The sequence below is a fragment of the Calliphora vicina genome, chromosome 1, assembly GCF_958450345.1.
Source record: "Calliphora vicina chromosome 1, idCalVici1.1, whole genome shotgun sequence".
Lineage (NCBI taxonomy): Eukaryota > Metazoa > Arthropoda > Insecta > Diptera > Calliphoridae > Calliphora > Calliphora vicina.
This window is the reverse complement of record NC_088780.1, coordinates 94,807,737-94,826,219: the sequence shown is the minus strand read 5'-3', so window position 1 is coordinate 94,826,219 and position 18,483 is coordinate 94,807,737. Positions and strand designations below refer to the sequence as shown.

At 32.3% G+C, this 18,483-nt stretch overlaps 2 protein-coding genes across 3 annotated transcripts; both read right to left on the bottom strand.

The window, feature by feature from the left end:
• Positions 1-1,557: 1,557 nt before the first annotated feature.
• LOC135963354 (cytochrome P450 CYP12A2-like) lies at positions 1,558-3,805 on the bottom strand. 2 transcript variants are annotated; one of them, XM_065515168.1, is made up of 5 exons: positions 3,591-3,805; positions 3,136-3,521; positions 2,960-3,076; positions 2,387-2,837; positions 1,558-2,327 (listed from the first exon to the last, which is right to left on the bottom strand). In XM_065515168.1, exons 1-5 carry the CDS (start codon positions 3,666-3,668, stop codon positions 1,719-1,721), a joined length of 1,641 nt encoding a protein of 546 aa, XP_065371240.1. In that variant the 5' UTR covers positions 3,669-3,805; the 3' UTR covers positions 1,558-1,718. The 2 variants fall into 2 exon arrangements, with proteins under 2 accessions (XP_065371240.1, XP_065371241.1); XM_065515169.1 differs by having other exon boundaries at positions 3,136-3,509.
• A 2,866-nt stretch (positions 3,806-6,671) lies between these two features.
• LOC135963357 (cytochrome P450 CYP12A2-like) lies at positions 6,672-18,198 on the bottom strand. Its single transcript, XM_065515174.1, has 5 exons — positions 18,034-18,198; positions 17,566-17,960; positions 17,396-17,512; positions 7,429-7,879; positions 6,672-7,372 (listed from the first exon to the last, which is right to left on the bottom strand). Exons 1-5 carry the CDS (start codon positions 18,133-18,135, stop codon positions 6,767-6,769), a joined length of 1,671 nt encoding a protein of 556 aa, XP_065371246.1. The 5' UTR covers positions 18,136-18,198; the 3' UTR covers positions 6,672-6,766.
• Between the last annotated feature and the right edge of the window lie 285 nt (positions 18,199-18,483).

Sequence of the window (18,483 nt, the reverse complement as noted above, 5' to 3'; positions counted from 1 at the left end):
TGCGTTAAGGGTTCTAAGCGATTTAATGCCAAGTATAATCTCAGACATTACAAAGTAAAATTCAAAGTACTATTTTGAAAAAAAAAAAAAATTAAACATTTTGTAAACCAAACAAGTAAGAAAGCTATATTCGGCTGTGCCGAATCTTATATAACCTTCACCAAATTATACTTCAAAATAAAAATTTAAAATATTTTTAGGTAAACAAAATTTTTTTTCCAAGGTTGTTTTTTAAATTTTTTGGAAAAAAAATTTCGAATTGTTTTTTTTTTAAATTTTTTAAATTTAAAATTTTTTTTTTTAATTTAAATTTTTTTTTTAAATTTTAAATTTTTTTTAATATTTAGCGAAAAAAATTCAGGTTAAAAAATATTTTTTCCGATTTTGACCCATTGTAGGTCCAACTTCTATGGTCTTATATACGACGATTTGAAATATCTAAGATAAGATATCCGTAATGTCTATATTAATGACTTAGTAATCAAAAATCTAGGTTGTCCTGGTTTTTTCCTTATATCTCAGCCATTCAGCCGGAAGATATTCCGGAGATATTGATGTATGATTCGTGTATGTAAGTTATTTGGGGGATTCGGAAAGTTGATTTCAACAGACAGACGGACTGACAGACAGACAGATGTTGATACGGAAAAGTATTAAAATATGAAAAAATCTTAATAATTAAACCAAAAGCTTGAAAAATTTGCCCTGGTAATAAATATTAACATTTTCTAGTACATGCAATGAAATATGCAATGATCTGCAATAATTTCAACACCTAACATGGATAATTTTATTTAATTGATAATTTTAAAAAAAAATTATCTTATCATGAAAACAACAAATAAAAATTTATAAATAAGTTCACTTCACAATGAGATTAAATTGAATTAGTGTTCTTTTATTGAATATCAAAGTTTTCATTGGAAAAATTAAAATACAATTTTGACAAGAAAGTACAAAGACGCCTGCCAATGATTAGACATTCTATAATACCTGTAATAATCCTGAAGTAATCATTCGAGAATTATGAGTAGTTTTATAGTTGCCGGCTATTAACATTTTACCATTTTAATTGGCTACGACATGAGTGGTTGAAGCTTATTGTGAGTTTTCTACCACTTTTCTTTCTAGTTCCATGGAACTGAAGATCAATTCATTAAAAAATCGTCTACTTTTGACCATATTTAGACTCATTAAGTCTAATCTCTCATCTCTCGCTGGCAACTTTTCAAGAATTTTCCTTAAACATTTTCAGAATTCTGTGCAAAAGTTATTGCCTTGCTTAAGTATTTCTCTGTAGACTTTATATATTATTATTTAACAATTAGTTAAATTACTTTTAAATCATCAAATTTCCAACAAGACCGCCTATCAGTCCCAAAACATTTTACACTAATTTTCAATGTAGTTTTTATTTTGTTGATATTTTGTCGTTTCATTGAACTTGAACTTTAAGAGAAACACTTGTCACATCAACCATTAATAAAAAAGCTTATTTGTTTATTAATTCTCTAAATAAATAAAATAGCTTTTTTAAAGAGAAAATAAGAGAAAGAATTTTAGTTTCCGTATTTTATTGTTGAACGGTATAATACAAATATTAGAGTGTAATATAATTAAATAATAAAATGTTTAGCTATTGTTATTTGTTTAGAAAATAAATTTTAATCTTTATTTAAACAATAATAAATTTAGATTTTTGTCTTAAACTTTATTGCTCAATTCTCGATATCGGTGAATTTGAATGTTAGCGGTATATTGGGCACATTTATTAACAGACTCTTGAAAGCATTTTCTGTGGGGTAATTGTACTCAACCTGGAAATTTCTTATGACACGGGCAATGCCCAATTCCAATTCCATTTCAACGATGCGGCGGCCAATACAACTACGTGGACCAAAACCGAAAGGCAAATACACAAATGGACTGCTGGGCTTCAAGGCATGAGGACATTCTGAGGAGTTTTCAATTCCCTTATCCTGTTCACTTCTTAGCCATCTCTCGGGCAAAAATTCTTTGGCACGGGGAAAATATTTATCATCGTCTACTAAAGCAGTAAAAACCATGGAGACTTGGGTTCCCTTGGGCACCCTGTAGCCACTTAAGACCACATCATTGGCTGGCACTCGAGTATTGCCAATAGTAATTGGATACATGCGTAACGATTCCTTAATGCAGGCCCTTAAATAGGGCACATTTTTCATGGACTCTTCAGTAAATTCCGAATCTTTGTTAGGTAAAATTGTCATAATTTCATCTCTTAGTTTGGCCTGTTTATCGGGATTTTTGGCTAAACACAAAAGCATGCCCGTGAATGTGGAGGAAGTCTATGCAAATGGAAATTATGTATTAAATTGTTTAGAAAGTTTAAATTAAGCAAACTTACCGTATCCACTCCTGCCATTAACATATCCATGGCCATCACAGTAGCTATTCTCTTATCAATTTTAACCAGTTTTTCCAAAACACTTTTATCTTGTTCTGGCTTTTCTGCTGCCCCCTTCTGAATTTCCTGTTCTAAAAGTCCTATGGCTTCATTGACATACGCTGAGGTTGTAAACATAATTGCATCTAAACTTTCCATTAGATTTTTAAATGATTTTGTTTTATAAAGTTTCCATAAGGGGAGACTGTATTCTACTTCCATGCCATATTTAAAGAAGCCAGTTATAGCCTGGAATAGTTCTTTGGCCAAGGGATCTCCACGATTTTTGTTGAGCAAACCCAATTGTTTGTCCAAGGCCACAACAGAAATAGATTCTAGAGTCCAACGATTCATTTCATCTTCGAAGCTGGCGGGAACTTCAAGAGTTTTAGGATCGCGTATTTGCTGGATTCTAAGAGGAATGGAAAGAAATCATATAATTAAATGGGCTAGAGCTAACATTTTTGAGGATTATTATCTAGATTCATAATTTCTCATATTAAAAATATTGCTTTATTTCAAATTTCTTCTCACCTTTCCACAAATTCCTTATTAACTTGAGACATTTTGTGCATATACAAACGAACATTCTTGGGATGCATCAACACTGGATTTACAGCCGATCTGAAAGTAGCCCACTTCTCACCTTCCCTAAAAAAAATCAGAAAATGCCATATTATACAGATTTGATACTAATTTTAAAAGCTTACGTTGATATAATCCCTTCCACACCTTTAAAGAAATCAGCTCTATATACATGTCTATGATACTGCAGGGCATCCAAGCCCGGTCTTGTAGGCCAAATTCCTTCATTACGTAGAACTGCAATAAAATCCTCCACATTGTGTGTAATTACCACATCTTTTCGTCCAAAAAATCCATGAAATCTCGTTATATTGCCCATGTCCCTTTTAAGGGCCAGCATTAGTTTAGTGGGATCCAATTTGTAATATTTACCACCGGGTAGAAAGTTGAACAAGCCCGTGATTTTCTTTTGTGTAGGAATCTCTTCAAAAGGTCGAGCATTTTCCCATTCTTGTTTGAAGCTATTTGTTTGAGTTGTTGCTGCTATTGTCTCAGTGGACTGCAATCGGAACTGAATTTTTTATTTTTTTTTATTTTTACTTAAAAATTATTTAAATTAATATTTTTCTATTGAACTTACTTGGAATGTTTTCGAAATGGTCTGGTTTAATGCTAGTTTATGCCATTTCTGGTGGCCTAATAATATCTTTCCCGTCATTATTTTGTTTGTGAAACTTAACAAAGGAAGGTTGCTTTGTGACTAAATTAATATAAATTGCAAAATTTTATTTGTAATAAAGTATCACAATGGTGTTGATTTGTATGAAAAAGTGTTGAGATTCTTATCTGTTCTGTATGAAATTCCAACAAATAATGAAAACTAAATGCTGGACTATTTGTTCAGTAACTAGACAAAATTGATTTAGTACTGTTTACGTCGACCATTTAAAAGCTCTCTCCAATCACAGAATTTGTAGTTCAAAATAATTTAATTTAGTTAAATTTTGATTAAACAATTTTACCCAATTATGTTTATTTGCTCCCTTATCTTGGATATTTATTGAGCGATTTTACAAACTTTCAAGTTCTTCACTAAAAATATTTATTAGTAAAAGTGTGAGAACAAGAAAAACAAAGGGCACAGTGCTCACGCTTTGAATGACTTTGCTCTATAATTACTATCGGATATTTAGCTATTGACACTCAGCGAAATCGGTTCTGAGATAATTCCAAATAAAAACAAAAAATTTCAAAGTCAAAGTTCTCCAAGTAGCGATGAGGCCGCCAACCCAAAATCCACACCAAACGGTGACTTTTTCGGGATGTATTGTGCACTCTGGGATCTAATGTGGATTGGTATGGTTCCAAATTCGACAATTTTGTTATTTGACGTACCCATTTAAACATGGTATTGAGATTTAAATCATAAATTTACAGAGTTTATAGTCTTTGGGGTTCTAGGTACTATATAGTCGATTTCAGGTTGTAGTACGTTGGTAAATACTAAGTTAGGATTATCAACTCAAACCTAGGGGATCACAGGATTAGAAAACGGATTGCCATGGGTACACCGCAAGGTGTAATATTGTCTCTCCTGTTATGGTTACTAGCGGTGGACTATATTCTCAAGATCTTTGAATCTAAGGGTAGGAAGATAGTTGCCTATGCGGACGACCTTCTGATTCTGATCAAGGGAAAGTTTCTTTCGACAATCACAGCCAAGTATTTTGTGACCGTCCTAGATAACAAATTATCATGGAAGAAGAATACTCAAATCTAAAAGGGATTCTAGGAGTAGGAATTCTATATTCTACCAGGCAAATCCCATTATTACTTGGTTTATAGGAAGATACTCAGTAAAATTCAGAGATGTGCTTTCATTGGCATAACGGCGGCTAGGAACTTGCTTACACTCTTTGAATCTTCCTTCTTAAGACGAAAGCGTAAAAACGAATTAGTTCTAATTGGTCAGGCTAGTATTCCTACTGGTATTTCGGACCTTAGGATTACGAATTTAGACTTCAGTATTTCACCTCCAATTGTGTTTCCAGGTAGGGACGAGGGTGTTGGATTTCGACAACTGTATGAAGGGGGTGCAGCCTTTACTAATGGGTCCAAGATAGAATCTGGCACTGGGGCCGGATATTATATAGTAGATGAGGACATAAAAGTGTCATACGGACTGCCAGATCAAAGCAGCGTCTTCCACGCAGATATCTTAGCGATCTGGAAGTGCACAAGCCACAGAGTGTTAGGCAGCACTGATGGCTTTCAAATATCATATGGTGCACTTGCTCTAGAAGCTCTGTTAGAACTACACAATCAAATTGTGTTGTGTTCTTGGGCACTGTAATATACAGGGAAATGAGGTAGCAGATGAACTGGTCAGACATGGTTCGGATTTGGACTACATATGTTGACAGGGACTGGAAAGTTAAACCTCCTATATGCCACTACTATAGAATGATATTCGAAATATTCCGGTACTCTACAAACCAATCCTGGTTTAGTAGGACGGATTGCAGGGTGAAGAGGGCTATCAGGTCAAAGTTGGATGCAAATGCATTCAGAATAGATTAATATAAAATGTCTCAGGTCTTTAGTAGGAGTGATAGCCGGTCACTTCTTGGAACCTTCATTGGTAAATGGGACATGAGAGCACTGGACTTGTGTAGGATATGCGAGGTTATTTAAAATATCCTATGTATAACTGTCTTAGATTACATGGGAAATATTAGGTAATCCATTAGGCTGTATCAGGGGATTAGGCTGGATATTTTAGATAACAGGTCTCTGACATTCCCAGTCTATACTTATTTCCTTTAATTTTAGACTGGCTTTTCACTTTATCTATCTTTTTATATCACCTTACTTCTATCGTTTCCTCCCAATTAACTTCTTGTCTTCGCATCTATTTTACACCTAGTTCTATTTATGAAGGGTATCACAGTGGATTATATGGGTCTCCGAGTGGAATTGTACTTCTTTTAGTACACACCCCTTCAAATAAGCCCGGACCTCAACCCCGAGTAAAGATGATGGCTGGGGATATCCTTTAAATTCTACATATATTTAAATAACACAGAGCCACACACGAGTAAACAGTAGTTAAGGATAACAAATAATTTCTAGGATCTTATTTGGTTCGGATGTGGATGGTTCCGGGAAGTCTATTATTATTGTTAATGGGAAGGCATTTTAAAATTCTGAAACACTCTTCATCCGCGTATATCGAGTTGAGGTCAGAAAGACACCCAATCGGTTAGTGGACTAGTAGTTGCTTTCGTTAAAGAGATGGACAAAGGTTAGCAACTTATTTTCAGGATCCCATTTGAGTGGTGTGACATGGCAACGATCTTGGAACCTGTAGATGATAGCAGGAATGTGGCTATTATTGTTAATATGGACTGGGGAAAAGCTTATGAAAGTGTTACAACGGACTAGTGGTTACCTTCGTTTAAAAGATGGATGGGCATTCTATCAAGAGACGATGAAGAGAACATCATCGTATATAAATATCAATATCGAGAAGATAATACAAATTAATTTTCACTATTCCAAAGCAGGACCATGATAACCGTAGTGTCACAATAGATAATAAAAGGAAAGGTTGGACCTTGAGATCAGAATTAGCAATGATTTTGTGTATTAAGCTTCTATTCACAAATTTATACTTACTTATCCACAAATTTCAAATTGAGACAGTCTGGATTTACAAACGTTTTAAGTTTTTTTATACAAACTATTTTTTAATACTACTTGCTTCGTTTATCTAAATTCTATTTACAATTTTTACACTCTGCACACCACATCTTCTCAGTTTTCAACATCAGTAAATTTAAATTTCAACGGTATATTGGGTACATTCATAAACACACTCTTAAATGCATTTTCAGTTGGATAATTAAATTCTATATGAAAATTGCGCACCATACGAGCAATACCCAATTCCAGTTCCATTTCAACTATACGACGACCAATACAAGTGCGTGGACCAAAACCGAAGGGCAAATAAACAAATGGACAGCTGGGCCTTAGGGAAGGCATAGCAGTAGAGTGATTTTCATTCGAATCCTTTTGTATCCTCAACCAACGTTCGGGTAAATATTCATTAGCTCTGGGGAAGTGATTTTCATCGCGTAACAGAGATATAGAAACCATGGTAACGCGGGTATCTTTGGGCACTCTATAACCACTTAGTACCACATCTTTGGCTGGTGAACGGGCATTGCCTACAGTTAAGGGATAAACACGCAAGGCTTCCTTAATGCAAGCTCTTAAATAAGGCATATTTTTGCACGCCTCTTCTGTAAAATCAGAATCTTTGTGGGGTAAAATTGTCATAACTTCTTCGCGCAATTTGGCCTGTTTGTCCGGATTCTGGGCCATTGCTAACAACAGACCAGTAAAAGTTGAAGTGCTCTAGAAAAAGATTAAAAATTTAAATAATTTCCTATTAATTATCCACAAATACATACCGTATCCACACCCGCCATAAACATATCCATGGCCATGACCGTAGCTATTTTGTTATCAATTTTTAAGAGTTTCTCCAAAACGCTTTTTTCGTGTTCGGCTTTTTCCTGTGCACCATTTTGTCGCTCCTGTTCCAAGCGTTCAATGGCCTCATTTATATAAGTAGTGGTTATCTCCAATAAAGTATCCAAAGAAGTCATTAGTTTTTTAAAGGTTTGCGTTTTGTAATATCTCCATATTGAGGGTTTCAATTCAATGTCCAACGAAAGTGAAACAAATTCGTTTAAAGTGTCAAACATTCGTTTGGCCATTGGATTGTTGCGATTTGTAGTAATCAAACCCAATTGTTTGTCTAGAGCAACTACGGAAACGGATTCTAAAGTCCAGCGATTTATTTCTTCTTCAAAAGTATTGGGGACTTCCAAAGTGCTTGGATCACGTATTTGACGAATTCTGGAAGAGAAAGTAAGTGTTTTTGGATAAATTTTAATGTGACAGTGAAATAATTTGTAATATTGTTTTCAATCTGATTCCAAACAATTGTTTTCGAATGTGCCCACAGCTTAGAAATATTTGCACAGAGAAAACAGATTCGTGATAGCAACCGAATTTGTTGCCAATCGAATGATTCTATCTTAGTGACCGAATTTTACAGTTGTGACTACAATATTTTGTAAGGGGTAACTAAAGTTTGGTTTCCTCAACTAAAATTCTTCTTTATCAACTGACTTTCTGTTGTTAGAACTGAAAAATTCTATGTGTGCAACCGAATCATACGATTGACAACAAATTCGGTTGCTATCACGAATCTGTTTACTCTGTGTGCTTTTTGTACATTTTGTTCCAACCAATTTTTTAGTAAAAAAGTTGGTTTTTAACTTGGATTTGAATAGATGCATTTGGACAATCTTTAAAGTATTTTTTTTATAAGATCTGTACAACATTTAGGCCTGTTACTATCGATCTCGGCATCTGTTGAGAAATTCTTCTCCTCACTGTGAAAGCTGGACTTATTAACGTATGTCTCTAGGAGGAGAAAGCGAGTCGGAAGTAGAGTATACATTGAGGAGCTGAGGATCAAACTTGAAGAGGGTGCCCCGATAGACCAGTCGATAGTGTGCTGAACTATTAATCTAAGGGTTGCGGGTTCGATTCCCGCCAGAGACTCTGGGTGTAACTGCAGACAAGCAAAACGCTTCGCAGTTTGTGTTTGTTTAAAAAAAAATTGATTTCGAATATTTACCCACTTTTGAGTTGTCAGACATTCTTGAAACTAAAGGCGAGACATTCAGCAATCGGGAGTCTGAAAACTGAGCATCGACAAGGCTCTCTTTAAAGAAGCACAATCTGAATGGATAAATGAATCGACATAGTTCTGAGCAAGATTTTAATTTCACATTTACTGCGATAAAAACATCGCAGCTAAGCAACATAGTAGCTAAAATTTTTATACCCTACACCAGCATAGTGGGGAGGGTATTATTGTGCAGATGTTTGTAACGCCCAAAAATATTAATCTAACACCACTTTAAAGTATACTGATCGACTTAGAATCACTTTCTGAGTCGATTAAAAGATGTCCATCCGTCCGTCTGGCAGGCTGGCTGGCTGGTCGGCTGGCTGTCCATGTAAACCTTGTGCGCAGAGTACAGGTCGCAATTTTGAAGATATTTCGATAAAATTTGGAAAATCGTTGAAATCGGTTCATAATTTCACGTAGCCCCCATACAAATATCCTCCCGAAATTGGACTTTATTCGTGATAATTGTTTAATTCATATAGGTATCTACACAAATTTCTCTCTAAATAAGTTTTATATATACGGAAATCATGTCACCAAATTTTATGATGATCGGTCCATAATTAGTCATAGCTTCCATATAAGGCCCGCTTCCGAAAATCACTTTAACGAGCAAAAATCTCTTAAAAATGTTGGTATAAACATACAATTCAACACAAATAACTTTAATGTAGACATAAATAACACAGCCTAATTTTATAACGATCGGTCCATAATTAGTCATAGCTCCCATATAATGCACTCTTCCGAAAATTATTCACGAAAATAAATTATTGAAATTTTAAAAGAAAAATGATTTTGCTCATTTACTTAGTGTAGGGTATTATATAGTCGGGCTTAACCGACCATACTTTCTTACTTGTTTTACTTATTTTTCGATGTTTAAACTGGAATGAAATGACACATTTTTATGAAAAGAAGAATATTCGGGAGTTTCTCGAAAATTTATCTGGAATGGATACATTTCTTTATTATGAGCAACTGATTTCTCTCTTTATATCTCTGCCCTTTATCCGACTACTTTTCACATTACTCTTTCTTTGAAGAAAAGATAATTCTTTATCCCTTTATTTTCCCTATTATTACACTTAACACAAAGGTATCAGTTAAATGGACCCAAGTGAGCTGAAAGTAATGATCCGTAAATAATGATTCATATTTGAATGAATCTTTCAATGGTTAGAGTGAATGCATTCATGAATTGTTAATTCATCATGAATTCATTCATATTTTAATTCAAACCATTGTTTTCATTAAATTAATGAATTCAAGAATTTTAAATTCATTCTAGTTTTAATTGAATTCATATTTTGCCTATGTAGGTAGCAGAGCTGTAAATGAATGATTCATATCTGGGGCCAAATTATCGCATTCGTGATCGAATGAACTATCGTATCGAAAAATGATTTCGATATCGAAATTATGATAAAATGTACTAAAATTCTTGCTCGATATGCCATAATCTCAAATAAGAAAATTACGATAAATTTTAAATTAGCGGTAATTTGGCCCCAGATATGAATCATTCATTTACAGCTCTGTTACCTACATAGGCCCTTTACTTATCTCAGGATTCTGAATATTGATTTTTATACCCTTCACCATCGTGAGAAGGGGTATATATAATTTTGTCAATCCGTTTGTAATTTCCACAATATAATTTTCCGACCCTATAAAGTATATATATTCTGGATCCTTATAGATAGCGGAGTCGATTAAGCCATGTCCGCCTGTCTGTCTGTTGAAATCAATTTTCTGAAGACCCCAGATATCTTCGGGATCCAAATCTTCAATATTTCTGTTAGACATGCTTTCGAGAATTTTCCTATTTAAAATCTGCAAAATCTGTCCACAAATGGCTGAGATATGAGGAAAAAACCAGGAAAACCTCGATTTTTGACCTATTTTTGAACTATATCTGGATTACTAAGACAATATGGATATCTAATGATAGATAGCAACGACGTATATAAGACCATAGTAAGACCAGAAGTCAAAATCGGAAAAAATATTTTTTAACCCGAATTTATTTTTCACAAAAAAAAGAAAATTTAAAAAAGAAGAAAAAAAATTTTAAATTTAAAAAAAATAAAAATTTTAAAATTAAAAAAAAATTTAAATTTAAAATAACAATTAGAAATTTTTTTTTTCAAAAAAATTTAAAAACTACTTTGGAAAAAGAAATTTTGTTTACCTAAAAATATTTAAAAATTTTATTTTGAAGTATAATTTGGTGAAGGGTATATAAGATTCGGCACAGCCGAATATATCTCTCTTACTTGTTATTAATAATATTGACAATGTTAAATCTATTAGTCTCCATAATATACATATATCTTGTTCGTTTAATTTTAAATAAGAATCTTTCAAAATTGAACCATTTAATATTCATTAATTACTCACCTTTCTATGAACTCCATATTAACCAGTGACATTTTACTTAAATACATTTTTATATTTTTAGGTTGCGCTAATACAGGATTTACCACCGATCTTAATTTACCCCACTGTTCACCATGTCTACATAAGTTTAAACGAAAATTTTAAATTTAAAATCTTACAAATAATTCCGAAAACATATCATAGCAATATTATTCTTACGTTGCCAAAAGTCCCAATACACCTTGAAAAAAATCCGCTCTATGTACGCGACGATGATAATTTATGGTCAATAAACCTGGTCTTTTGGGCCACAAGCCTTCGTTGCGTAGAATGTTTTCAAAGTCCTCAATATTGTGGGTGAAAATAAGATCCGGTTGACCAAACAAACCTGGTAATTTGCAAATACTACTACCCAATTCTTTTTTAAAAGCAAGTAGAAATTGCTTGGAATCTAATTTACGATATTTTCCACCCGGCAAGAAATTTCTAATCAATGCAAATTTACTGATTGTGGGAATCTCTTCAAAGGGTTTGGCCTCTTGCCATTTGATGTCATGTGGCTCATTTGTAGTGGCACTTCTTAAACTACAACTAAATCTGAGCAGCTAAATAATGATTAAGAAAAAGTAGTTCACTTTATCATAGAAAGTTATAAATTCTTAATTTACTCACATTGAATTCAGATATATTTTTGTGGAAATATTTAAAATTTGCGATGTGTAAATTATTTAAAGTAAACATTTTAGTTAAATTGTATTTTATCAACCGCTTGTTTGTGGAAACAAATTCGTACTGAGGCTGTTTATTATCGCATAAATATACAAAATATTTTTTGTCTAAATTAATCAATCGTATTTTTTTGTTAACTTAATTTTATCTGACGTATGTAAATAATCGAATCTTGATATTTTGCCTTTTATGAATACAAATTCTGAATTAAAATTATTCACTTCCTTCCGTTTATTTTTTTTAATGTAACAACTAGAGAGCACAACTTTTGTGAGAGATATTTCAAATGGAATTCAGTAAGATTTTGATTTTTTTTAAATCTGTTTTTATGAAATATAACAACTTGTAATGTTAAGTGATTGTAAGTGACTAAATTTATTAACATACATAAAAAAAATCTTAAGAACTAAATGCAAATATAAACAAAATATAGTCTGCACTACCTGTAACAAGATTTTACCTGTTTCAATCAGCTACCTTTTTATATATGTATGTTTTGACGCAGGTGTTGTCATATAAATACTTATTATCAAGAAACACATTATTATGTCATGAATTTAAAATACAGTGGTTGGCATACAATGGAAACTTTTCCAAATTTAATTTTTTACTTTTTCTCAACTTTTATTTTTAAGGTTTTTTATACCCTACACCACCATAGTGGGGAGAGTATAATGCGTTTGTGCATAAGTTTGTAACGCCCAAAGTATTAGTTTAACACATTGACTGCCATGTCGGACACATATGTGTGACACTGCACTATGCGGTTTACGCCACGTCGGACACATATGTCCGACACGACTTTTATTCTCTCTATCCATGTCAGACAATAGTGCTGGATTTTAAGAATTTTTTCGATGTTGTCTGGAAGTTCCTCATCAAAACTGTAATCTTCACATTCTTCATCACTTTCTGAACTTGTACTGAGTATTTTTTCTAACTCAGTATCCCATAAAAAATCCTTTTCGCCATCCTTATTTATAAAAAAAAATCTGTTTCTAAGCAGTAAATATTACTGACAGTAGCCTAAATTTCAATATTGACGTTTTCGAAGAGATTACGCAAAGAAAATGCTGTGGCCCCCAGCATCTTATTTGCTGATCCGATCGACTTAGAATCACTTTCTGAGTCGATTAAGCGATGTCCGTCCGTCCGTCTGACTGGCTGTCCATGTAAACCTAGTGCGCAGAGTACACCTAGCAATTTTGAAGATATTTGCATAAAATTTGGTACAAGGACGAAGCCTATTGAAACTAGCTAAAATTGGTCCATTATTTCACCTAGCCCCCATACAAATGTACTCCCGAAATTGGACTTTATCGGTCATAAATGTTAAATTTACACATGTATCTACACAAAATTCGCTCCAAATAACTTTTATATATACAAAATTCATGTCACCAAATTTTGTTACGATCGGTCCATAATTACTCATAGCTCGCATATAGACCCGCTTCCGAAAATCACTTTTAACATGCACAAATCACTTAAAATTGTTGCTATACACACAAAATTCAAAATAAATAACTTTCATATAGACATAAATCACACGACCTAATTTCATGGTCCATAATTGGTCATAGCTCCCATATAAGGCCCACTTCCGAAAATCACTCACGAATATCGATTATTGATATTTTAAAGTACCTACCTAAAGTATTGGTAGGGCTGAGTTTCTAAAATTTTTATACAAATTTTAGAAACTCAATAAATATGCAATAAAATCTTTATTTATTAACAAAACTCAATGCAATTTTCAGCGTATTTTTAATTTGTTATTCTAAATAACAGAGTGAAAAAAACTTGTCTAAAGGTCAAAGGGAATCTCACAATTCCTAAAAATTGGAGAGAAAATCCCAAAAATGTAATTTTTTAAAATTTTACCCATAGGGTCCAAATTTGTTTCGGGTCTGGGAAAATACCTTGTGAATAAATAGGGAACACATCAAGGTTTCCAAATCTGCTTTCAGTTTTGTGTGATCCCAGCTGTGGGATTTGAAAAATACGTCAAATTCATAAGGGCGTAGGGGCGGATATTCGAAAAATTCGACATATTTTTTATACTAAAATCTTCTGCGTAAAGATAACTTACAGAAAAACATAAAAGCTACCTTACAGAAAAACATAAAATTGTTATACATGTTCTTAAAGAAACAAAAAAACCGTTAAATCACCTTTTCGCCCAAAAAAACAGCAAAAATTTACTTTTTTGAATTTTTCTACACTTCACCTTCGTGAGAAGCGTATATGTATGTTTGTCATTCCGTTTGTAATTTCCACAATATAATTTTCCGACCCTACAAAGTATATATATTGCGCATCCTTATAGATAGCGGAGTCGATTAAGCCATGTCCGTCTGTCTGTTGAAATCAATTTTCTGAAGACCGCAGATATCTTCGAGATCCAAATCTTCAATAATTCTGTCAGACATGCTTTCGAGAAGTTTCCTATTTAAAATCAGCAAAATCGGTTCACAAATGGCTGAGATATGAGGAAAAAACCAGGACAACCTCGATTTTTGACCTATATTTTACCTATATCTGGAATACTAAGTCATTAATATAGATAATATGGCTATCTAATGATAGATATTTCAAAGACCTCTGCAACGACATATGTAAGACCATAGTAAGTTGGACCTACAATGGGTCAAAATCGGAAAAAATATTTTTGAACCCAAATTTTTTTTTTCAACAAAAATTTTTTTTTTTTAAATTTAAAATAAAAAACAAAAAAAAAATCTTAAATTTAAAAAACAAAAAATTAAAATAATTCCAGGGCACACTTAAAAAGGTGCCTGCGATGAAACAGCTGATTATTTTTTTTATTCAGTTTGAATTGTCAATTCACTTGTGGTTGTAGTGGCGAAAAATACAACAAACCCAAAAGCAACAACAGGCAACTTTGACAGTTCACCTACTTTTTAACAAAAACAAAGTACCTGTTGTTTTTGCATTGTTGTAGTGATGCAGTCACCTTTCTAAGTGTGCCCTGAATAATTGGAAAAAAAAATTTACATAAAATGAAAAAACAACTTTGGAAAAAAAAAATAAATTTTGTTTACCTAAAAATATTTGAAATTTGTATTTTGAAGTATAATTTGTTGAAGGGTATATAAGATTCGGCACAGCCGAATATAGCTCTCTTACTTGTTAAATTGAAAATCGTTTATCTTTGGATCTATAATTGATATTGCCCTGAAATCTTTTGTCTATTATTGGTAATTTTATTGTCTAATAAACAAACGAAAATTCGAGTCCATTCAGTCCATTAAAACAGTGTACCAAGGTATGGCAAAATTTTAAAATTTCATTTTTGAAATGCCTATAACTCGGAAACTATAAGAGATAAATAGCACATGCATACATATTTTTTCAATAACTAGCCGAGCGCTTTGCCAAAATATAAAAACCTTTAAAATCGGATGATAAACAAAACAAATTGCACGTGTTTTAAAATTTTACATGTCGATGGTACCTTTTATAGGTCCCATTTTAATAAATTAAACTCGAATACTCCTCGAATATCCCGATCGGAAAGCAGTTTATAAATATCAGATTTATTTCCAAACAATATTGATTCTGCCCCACTGTGTTTGTTTAATGGCTTTTGAAACAGGGTGACGATGGATTTTTTGAAAAGTTTTAATTATTTTTTCACGAATGTACTTGTTTTTTGCTGTCCATTTTCACCGAAATAGCAGTTGAAAATTAATTATTTAGAAAAGATAATAATATCTGACATATACAGTCGAACTTCTCTATAGTGAACTTATATACAATGAAGCTCTCCCTATTATGAATTGATTTCAAACACACAACTTTTTCCGTTCCAATTTCATTGTTTTTGATCTCCTTATAATGAATTTCCATACAATGAAGTTTTCTATACAATGAAGCAATTTTGCAGGTGTAATATTTGACTCACTTGCGTTTTTGTCTCCATACAATGAATTTTTCAAACAATTTTCTGTTACGCATACTAACAACTCTGTGTACCGAGAAAGATGGCACATATAATGAGGGGATTCCCTAAAGAGGAAAATAAGAACAAAAAAAGAAGAGAGCCACATCAATAACAATTTTGACATCAGTTGCCGGTGCATTTCTCTTGAAAAAAATGATTAATTATTAATAAAGTTGAAGAAGGATTAAAAAAAATGTGGCTAGGCAGTTTGGAATTCTTCCCAGCACATTATCAAATATTTTAAAAAACAAGGCTGTGATTCTAAAAAATGTAGAAGACGAGCAATTGAAGTGGATTTATCTTCAGAAGATGACAAAGGCAATACATCGCGAGAGTTATTAGCAGCTATAGCTGAAATAGAGAACTTTAAACCTATGAGACTGGACGTAGAAGCCGATTTGTTGCAATATTAGGAAGAGAAAAAGGATACTTTTGCAATTTTTAAATAAATTAGTTCATATTGTCTATGCACTTCCGGCTAAACGGCTTTCTGATGAAAGAGCATTTTCTGCTTTGCATATTTTGTTGACTGAGAAAATTTGCAACTTGGCGGACAATGCGTTTGCTAAAACATTGATTGTGAAACAAAATTCTTCATAATTAAAAAACACACAATAAAAAACATCAATCTCATACCAAGCATATTTTTTGCGACTTTAAAGGTTAAATTCAATGTATGTACTAATAAAATGCAACCAAGGTGGCGAAAGAAACTTCTTTTGAGTTATGAGCAACGAAAAAAATATATTCTTTAGAATATCTTTTATTAGGCAACTTAATAACATAAAAATCAAAAATAAAAGTTATGAGCAACGTAAAAAAATATAAATCGAAGATAAAAGTTATGAGCAACGAAAAAAAATATTTATTATGAATAACTCTTATTTGAAAACATTAAAATTATTCATTGATTTATGCCTAACTTTTTCAGTCTCAAAAAATTTAATAACAGTTATTTTTGGTCTCTGATAAATACTCACATTTTCTTCAATTTTATTGAAAATTCTTTTTTTTTACATTTTTTCACCACAAAAATAAAATTGTAAATGTATAAACAATAACACAAAACATGAAACGTGAAATATAAGCTGCTAACTATTACGAGTTCAAAATAGAACTTGTAATAGTTTGCAACGAGAGAACACTGTCTGCTTGCTAGTTTTTTGAGTTAATGAACGCTTTTCCAGTAACAATTGTTACTAACTAGTAACAACTTTTAGTTATTGAACAGAGCTAATATCCATTTCCGAAATTAATGCTTAAAACTATTTTTATTTTGATTTGTTTTGAAAAGTACAAAAAGTGCCAAAATAGTATGGACTGTGTCATTGAGCCACTCAAAACGTAATAGTACCAACCACGTCACACTTGTGACGTCACACAAATCGCATCACTGTGGTGTACGAGTGTATTTGAAGAGAATACAACATTAAATAAATGAGATAGTCGACCTTGTATCAATGTTTTGTATCAATGTTTTACAATTCAATATAAAACTTTTTCTTTAAACATAAATTTTAGTATTTTTTTTAAATTAGGAACAACTTAAAAAATGTATTAATCCAACTATTTAATTATTTATTTTACTTACCTCTCTATAAATTCCTTATTAACCTGTGACATTTTCCCCAAGTACAATCTAACATTTTTGGGTTGCATTAGTACTGGATTTACCGCCGATCTAAACGTGCCCCATTTTTCGCCATGCCTACACCACAAATGAAACATTATTCAATTTCAAGCTCAATTTTTTCAACTTACGTTGCCAAGAGTCCTTCAGTTCCCTGAAAAAAATCGGCTCTATAAACACTGCGATGATAATTCAAAGCCTCCAAGCCGACTCTTTTAGGCCAAATTCCCTCGTTACGTAGAAGTGTTTCAAAATCCTGAACATTGTGTGTAAATATAATGTCCGTTTGACCAAAGGAACCCGGTAATTTGCAGAAACTGCCCAAATCCTCTTTTAGGGCCATTAAAAATTGTGTCGAATCTAATTTACAATATTTACCACCGGGCAAGAAATTTCTTATCAATGCAAATGTGCTTATAGTGGGAATCTCTTCGAAAGGTTTTGCCGTCTGCCATTCGGTGTTTAATGCCGATTTGATGTCGACTTGATCATTTATGGTTGATATACTAGATCGAAATCTCAACAGCTTAATAATAAACAAAATACAGTATTATAAATTAATAAATTGTTATACATTTTATTGAATGTTACATACTTACATTGAATTGCGGTTTTATATTCGTATTTATGTGTTGTAAATCTGTATGTTTTATTAAATTTAATTTGTTTAATTTATAACAATAATTTTTATATTTAAACATTTTGGTAATTTTTTTTTTGATTTAAATTGTTATTCTCTTGCTAAATGAACCTCTGCCTTGTGAAAACAAATTTCTACTGCGACTGTATTTTGTTTAATACAAATAATGTATAAAATTTGATCTTTTTTTATAAAAAAAAAGCTTTTTATTCTTTGTTGTCTAGTATTTGTTTTGATTTTGTGCACATTAAATTTTGTATACTTAGAATGTTTGTTGTGTTTGGTAATTAAGAGAATTTTGAACTTGTGCGAAGCATTGTCACATCATAGATCTTTATTATTTATCATACTCGTATATCTACTTCTCTCCATCTGTGGTAATGTTTACTAAACTTGTATGAGAGATACA

What these genes read in the sequence shown, in the direction of transcription:
- LOC135963354 (XM_065515168.1), bottom strand. Translation starts at nt 3,668, where the DNA reads ATGACGGGAAAGATATTATTAGGCCACCAGAAATGGCATAAACTAGCA. An exon ending in CCATTTCGAAAACATTCCAA is followed by an intron (nt 3,522 to 3,590) that starts GTAAGTTCAATA and finishes TAAAAAATTCAG; the next exon opens with TTCCGATTGCAGTCCACTGA. An exon ending in AATAAGGAATTTGTGGAAAG is followed by an intron (nt 2,838 to 2,959) that starts GTGAGAAGAAAT and finishes CATTCCTCTTAG; the next exon opens with AATCCAGCAAATACGCGATC.
- LOC135963357 (XM_065515174.1), bottom strand. Translation starts at nt 18,135, where the DNA reads ATGTTTAAATATAAAAATTATTGTTATAAATTAAACAAATTAAATTTA. An exon ending in ATATAAAACCGCAATTCAAT is followed by an intron (nt 17,961 to 18,033) that starts GTAAGTATGTAA and finishes TTTATTATTAAG; the next exon opens with CTGTTGAGATTTCGATCTAG. An exon ending in AATAAGGAATTTATAGAGAG is followed by an intron (nt 7,880 to 17,395) that starts GTAAGTAAAATA and finishes TTTCTCTTCCAG; the next exon opens with AATTCGTCAAATACGTGATC.